This window comes from Corylus avellana, chromosome ca6 (assembly GCF_901000735.1).
Source record: "Corylus avellana chromosome ca6, CavTom2PMs-1.0".
In the NCBI taxonomy this organism is placed as follows: domain Eukaryota; kingdom Viridiplantae; phylum Streptophyta; class Magnoliopsida; order Fagales; family Betulaceae; genus Corylus; species Corylus avellana.
Window position 1 is genome coordinate 1,300,291 of NC_081546.1, and position 7,421 is coordinate 1,307,711.

General features: G+C 36.5%; 1 protein-coding gene across 1 annotated transcript; it reads left to right on the forward strand.

Moving 5' to 3' along the window:
- Positions 1-5,869: 5,869 nt before the first annotated feature.
- LOC132183917 (probable calcium-binding protein CML15) lies at positions 5,870-7,155 on the forward strand. Its single transcript, XM_059597389.1, has 2 exons — positions 5,870-6,111; positions 6,879-7,155. The coding sequence occupies exons 1-2, from the start codon at positions 5,870-5,872 to the stop codon at positions 7,153-7,155; spliced, it is 519 nt and encodes a 172-aa protein (XP_059453372.1).
- Positions 7,156-7,421: the final 266 nt, after the last annotated feature.

The window sequence follows — 7,421 nt, forward strand, 5'->3', positions numbered from 1 at the left end:
GGATATTCCATTTAGTAAATAATAATCTATATATACATGTACGTACACTTAATTATATAATAGTATATAGTGTCAGCTGATCATATATCATGTTAATTACTCCCCATATATGTTTCAGCTTCTTCTATGATGTAGAACCGAAAAGATGGCCTGCTCCTTTTGTACATGTTAAATATATTGGATAATATATTAGAAGCGGAAGAAAGAGAGAGAAGAGAGAGAGAGCGAAAGCATACAATGGACTACATTGTATTGACTCTAATTATAATAATGAATACAGAAGCCTCTATTTATAGAGAGGCAAGTAACCTAATAGATTAAGGAAAGGAAAACCTAGTAGAATAAGAAAAAGTAAATCTAGTAGACTAATAATACCTAAAGAAGTAAATAATAAGTAATATTCTTAACATCTTCTTAACATCCCCCCTCAAACTCAATGTGTAAACTTGAGTTTGGATAAACGAAAAGGGAAAGAAAAAGGAATTCGCCGAAAAAGGTGCTTGTGCCGAAACAATTGCCGAAGTAACGCCATAAAAGTTGTTAGAGACCCGTGGATTCTGCCTGGTCGGCTGAGAAAAGTAGGTTCAGTTAAAAGGGGCTTGTTTGGCCCGTAACCCTTGGACTGTCTCGCCTGATCGGCTGAGCTAAAGTCTGACCCAAAAATTCTAACTAGTAGACCGTCTCGCCTGGTCGGCTGAGATAAGTAGGGCCGGTTGAAGAGGCTAATCATGTTTGAAACCCTTGGACCGTCTCGCCTAGTCGGCTGAGATAAGTAGGCCCGATTGAAGAGGCTAATCATGTCTGAAACCCTTGGACCGTCTCGCCTTGTCGGCTGAACTAAAGTCTGACTAGTAGACCGTCTCGCCTGGTCGGCTGAGATAAGCAGGGCCGGTTGAATAGGCTAATCATGCCTGAAACCCTTGGACCGTCTCGCCTTGTCGGCTAAACTAAAGTCTGGCCCATCTAACTAGTAGACCATCTCGCCTAGCCGGCTGAGCTAAGTAGGGAGAAAAATGGCCGGTTGAAGAGGCAAATCAGTGACCGGTGATGGCGGTATTTGACAAGGCATAAGTGGGCCGGTTGAAAGGGGCTTCTTTGGCCCAAAAACCCATGGACCTAAGGAAAGATTGGTCTGACCCGAGAGTGCCATCCGCAAGAAGAATAAACCGGATTGAATTGCGCCAAAGAACAGGCTATAAAACCGAATTGAACAAGCATAACCCAACTTGAACCGCATAAAACAAACGCCTAAATTTGAAGAAGAGTCTTGTTTTCTGCCATATAGAGATGCCAAAAGCAAAAATAGATCACAAATTTGAAATCATGACGAAAAATTGAGTAGGAAACACCTGGTCAACTTTTTCAGTGGTCAAAGTCAAAGTCAACGGTCAACGATTGAAAAGTCAACGCTGACGTGGCACTAATGACGTGGTAAGGTCTGACTTGATACTGATGACGTGGCACACAGGCTGACGTGGCACTGATGACATGGCACTGATGACGTGGTAAGGTCTGACTTGATACTGATGACGTGGCACACAGGCTAACGTGGCACACAGGCTGACGTGGCACTGATGACGTGACACGTAGGGCTGGCGTGGCTATGCTGACGTGGAAATTAGGGCTGACGTGGCAAGGATGGCGTGGCACGTGGGTGCGATGGCGTGTGTGGTACACGCGCGAACGGAGGAGGCGTGTACTGGCGCGTGGATCTGACGCGAGAAACTTCTAGGGGCGCGTGGAGCGTCGTATGGAGGATATGGGACTTGTTCTGGAATCACCGAGATGAAAGCTATCGATCGGTGGCCTTGGAGAAGTGATCGGACCACCGTGGCGGCTGGTGGCGGAAGGGCAGTGGCGGAATTGCCAAAAATTTGGGCGGCGCGTGGAAGCTTCGATGGGGCTGTGTGCGGCGGCTCTGGGACGGTTGTCTTCCGGGTTTTCAAGCGGTATAGTGATACATTGAAAACCTCGAGGAGAAGATAGAGAACCGTGAGGAGCAGAGAGAATGATTCGCCGGATAACACTGGCGGCGCCGGAAAACGTCAAAGACGTTTATTGGAGGCCACAGAAAGGTGGCTTTGATACCATGTTAAAATATGCTCTGATACCATGTTAAATATATTAAATAATATATTAGAAGCGGAAGAAAGAGAGAGAAGAGAGAGAGAGCGAAAGCATACAATGGACTACATTGTATTGACTCTAATTATAATAATGAATACAGAAGCCTCTATTTATAGAGAGGCAAGTAACCTAATAGATTAAGGAAAGGAAAACCTAGTAGAATAAGAAAAAGTAAATCTAGTAGACTAATAATACCTAAAGAAGTAAATAATAAGTAATATTCTTAACATCTTCTTAACAGTACAAGATCGAGGATGCAGTGCTTCTATGTGTGCGTTAGTTTTGTTATATATATATATATAAGAGGATGTTGTATTTACATGTTTTTGTTTGATCAATTGTTTTCGGCCGTACGTTATATTCTTCTTCTTGGTTGGTCCACTCGTGCTCGATCTATAATAATGCTTTTGATGGATGCAATAGAAAAAGGTTGCTATAATTAGATCGCTGTGGATATATCATGTATGCTATATATAATTAGACGGATGCTTAATTACCCTTTTGATTAAGGCAGACTACTTCTTTAATTACATCCAGAAGGTTAAGGTGATTAATTAAACATGTTTTTAATATAATGGAGAAGCCTAATTACTTAGCGGTAAACATGAAAATTATCTTCCGATTGTAGGGGCCACATAAGAGATTAATGGCTGAAACCACTCGCACGTATATTTTCAAAAACCATAATTAGATGGACTAAGATCCTCTCGAATTAGAGGGAATCTCAAATTTTCTCCAATTGAAAATTTGGACCGTTCATTTTCATTCAATGGTACAAATTTGTTAACTAAAATAAATTATTAAAATATTATTTATATTTAAAAAATAAATCAAAATGAAAATAATAAAAAAAAATTAAAAAAAAAATTAAAAAACATATTGGGTGGCCAGCCACCACCTAGGGTGGCTATGTTTTTAAATTTTATTATTATTTTCATTTTGATTTATTTTTTAAATATAAATAATTATTTTTAGTGGACAAATCTAAACTGTTTGATGAAAATGAACGGTCCAAATCTTCAATTGGAGAAAATTTTGAGAACTCCTCTAATTCGAGGGGATCCAAGTCCTAATTAGATGCACCTCCGCTACCTATATATGTATTTTGTAAATCTTACCTTTCTATTTTTATAAGCTTTAGATTAGGACTATAAAAAATTAGTCTGCAGATGCAAGATTAGTTTTTGATGATGTAAAGTGAAGTCCACCGCATCCATGGTGAAAATCATAATCAAAGAATTAGATCGATCGATGTGGCGTACTATTCAAGTCTTCACTGTCAAGTAAGATAAAAGGAAAACAAACAAACCACCACATTCAAAGCGAATCCCCTACGATGGCCGCTACTTTGGAGTTGGGAATCAAAGCCATATATGATATGTTGGAGCGTTTTCAAGTACAAGAATTTGCTACCCAATGATTTTCTTGATAATCAAGCTGTGAAGGACTTCTTGTACTGTAATGAGGTTCTTGTAAAACAAAAATAATGTCCGAGGGTCTTCAGTTGAGGCCGAAGACTCTCTGATACTTAAGTTACTAGTGTCTTTATTTTTTAGTAAAAATAAAAATAAAAATTCGCCTCTAATTACCCATACCTCTATGTGTAATTAAAAAGATATGAGAGAGAGGCGTGCGTGCGAGAGGAAGAGAGATCCTCTGGAAAGAGAGGAGGTGTGAGAGAGAGACTTTAGGGAGGGATAAAAAAAAGATCCCCTTCTCTTTATTTCTCTTATTTAAAAGTAATGTATACATATGTCATTAATTTAGTGAGTGATGTCATGTTTATCAGTTTATAAGCAAGTGTAAAATCAAATGGGCCCATTAGAACATATTTTATACCCCAACATAATATATACGAGAAGCTAGACAGAATCCTTAACAGGAAATGCATCGAAAAATTAGAAAAAAGTAGAAAGGACATTAATTAATTAATTATAAGGAAAAAGGTGATTCCTAATGATAAGTAAAAGTTCATCCTTATTTATTTGGTCACTAGTTCAAATTTTTTATTTCCCTTCCCTTAGGTGAATATATAAAAATAAAAAATAAATAAATAAAAGTCTTAGACCAATTAACTTCTATGAATAAAAAATAAAATAAATGCCCATTTCAAAAAAAGCAATGCCACAAATGAATCCTATATATATATATATATATATATATATAGTATCATAAAGCACATACAGACAATACAGTACATGTGCTTAACGTACAAGACACACTATCCGGTCAAGATAAGTTGGAATAATCTGATCACCATAACTACTTTGGAGTTGGGACCCTAGTTTTTTTTCTTTTTCTTCTTCTTGAATAAGTAAGTTGTTATTTCCCCGAAAAAGAAGTTGGCCATACTAGGTTACCGGCCGGCCGGCCAGATTAAGATCAACATGTTTAACTCCAAATTTAAAGGAATATCAATCTGCAGTACGATCTCTAATAATATATATCCTATTCTCTGAACAATATTGTTGGGTTTTATTTGTATTATATTCTGTCGCATGATGCGAGATTCCCACATTCAAAGCCTTACGAGAAGACAGAATCCATAACAGGAAATGCATCGAAAAATTAGTAGAAAGGACGTTAAGGAAAAAGGTCATTCCTAGTGATCAGTAAAAGTTCATCCTTATCTATTTGGTCAAGGGTCCTAAATGTTTGGATCACTTTGCAGGTGCTACGTACATTTATATGATACGATGTCTTCTACAATTAGATTAACCAATATTATGTACATCGTATCATCAACAGGCTTTTAGTTATAAAATATTAATTAAATTATGTATTTTTTATTAACTTTAAAAATAAGTACCGTTGATTTCACATGATGATATCAAGGTCAAAAGGTTCAAGTTCAAATTATATCATTGTCATTCATTTTTCATTTCAATTAGAATATTTGATATAACATGTTGCACTTAACTGATTAAAAAATAGTTTGACCTCACATGTAAGAAAAATATAAAAAAAATATTAAAGCAACCAATTAAGTGGTTAATTAATAAGAGTAATACTATGTATTATATATGTATATACCACACCACTATCTCACAACTATCTCATCATACTATGTGACATTGCAAATTTACTAATTTTTTTTTTCTCTTCTTTTAACAAATAAGAGATCTAAGATCGAAATATATAGTAGTGGGATAGTGATGTACTCATTTAACAATATATATATATACTCTGAAATTTTCTCTGATTACATGCTCAATCCTTATTCCATTTTCTTAGCGTGCGTACTCATCCTTTTAAATGCATATAGTTAACGTATCAATTTTTTTTTTTTTTCCTTTTCCTGTTCTCTTGGAGAAGAACACAACATAAAGGATTTTAATTTTAAAAAATGTACGATCTTGTCGTTTACGTTTAGAGTTCTTAATTAGTGTGATTGAAGAAAAAGTACTTGATTTAATTAATAACACGAAAATTAACCCACAAGATCAGAACATATATATATCAACTTGCACTGGATCACATAATGAGACGTTTCAGACACATGCAAGGTATTTTTCCCTTTCTTTTTTTTTTTTGTTGTCTTTCTGTGGGATCGAGAGCTATGGACCTTAACTTGAAGATAAGTTGGAATAATAAATTGCATGTGTAGGGAAACAGATCGTACGTAGGGATCTCTGTCTATATAAACCCGAGGCTTTCAATGCTTGAAAATCACACCAGAATAGAGTCTTAAAAAACCTAGCTAGCTGTATACGGTACGTAGTTGCCTGCACATTTTGAGACCATGGCTCAAGCATGTGCAGTGAAGGGCGCCAAATGCACGGTGCTTAATGAAGAAAAGTTGAAGCAAGTTTTCAAGGAACACGATAAGAATAATGATGGTCTCCTCAGCAAGGCAGAGCTAAAGACTGCCTTCAACAGCCTCGGCTCTATTATCCCCAGCATTCCGGCCTTCATTGGGCTCTTCCTTGCAGATTCCAATGGAGACGGATTCGTAGGTGAGGATGAGCTCAACGCTCTAGCCAAGTTTGCTTCCAAAGTGGGATATACCGTTAAGTAGAAATCCCTACGCACCTACTTATATATAATAAAGGTCTAAATTATTAATATGTAATAATTATAATAATAAAGGTGCTATGTAATTGCAAGTCTCTCGTTCTTCTACCCTTCATCTACGTTGAACCGAGAAGTACTGGATAGTCCTTTGGCAATGTTAAATGGCATCGTTAATTGTACGTACGTGTTATTTCTTGCTTTCTTTTTCTTTAATTTTCTTCTTTTTGCATGTGCACAGACAGGGATGGAACTAGATAGGATTTCAGATGTGGGGAGATCATGAAGTTATATATATATATATACAGGATAAAAATTTGACTTAAAAAGAATTATATGACTATTTAAAAAAAAAATTAAAAAACAAATGGGAAACATTTTGAGGCATAAATCTTCAAAGCAGGCAAAACCCGCATATGGCTGAACAAACTCAAAGTCTTAGACCAATATTTAACTCTATGAATGAATCATAAATAATATAAATGCCCACTTCAAAAAAAATCAATACCACAAATGAAACCTATATATATATAGTATCATAAAGCACATACAGTAGCATGCTTAAGACACATGTACTATCCGGTCAAGATAAGTTGGAATAATCTGATCCCCATAATAAAAAATGGTCTTTAACGAAAGACGAAGCATCTATATAATCCCCATGCTTGAACACTCTCAAAATCATACCAGTAAAAGTCTCTGAACCTGTTTAAGGTCATTGTGAGTTCCCATATACCCAGCTACCTTTTTGATAACATGGTTCGTATTTCTATGGTTAAGAAAATACCCCCCACTGAAGAGGTGTTACGGGAAATCTTCAAAAAATACGCTAATGGCGACGGCTGTCTCAGCAAGGCAGAGCTAAAGGACGCCTTCCGACACCTCGGCTCTCGTATGCCCGGCTGGAGAGCCAGCCGTGGCCTCCACCATGCTGATGTCAACGGAGACGGATTTGTCAGCGAGGAGGAGCTGAGCGAGCTCGTGAAATACGCTAAGAAACATGGATATTCCGTTTAGTAAATAATAATCTATATATATGTACGTACACTTAATTATATAATAGCATATAGTGTCAGCTGATCATATATCATGTTAATTACTCCATATATGTTTCAGCTTCTTCTATGATGTAGAACCGAAAAGATGGCCTGCTCCTTTTGTACAAGATCGAGGAGGCGGTGCTTGTATGTGTGCGTTAGTTTTGTTATATATATATATATATATATATATATATATATATATATAAGAGGATGTTGTATTTACATGTTTTTGTTTGATCACTT

Bases quoted from the DNA above. Each gene is read 5' to 3' on its own strand.
- LOC132183917 (XM_059597389.1), top strand. From the start codon at position 5,870: ATGGCTCAAGCATGTGCAGTGAAGGGCGCCAAATGCACGGTGCTTAAT. The intron at 6,112-6,878 runs GTTTGCTTCCAA...CCATATACCCAG, and splicing joins GAGCTCAACGCTCTAGCCAA to CTACCTTTTTGATAACATGG.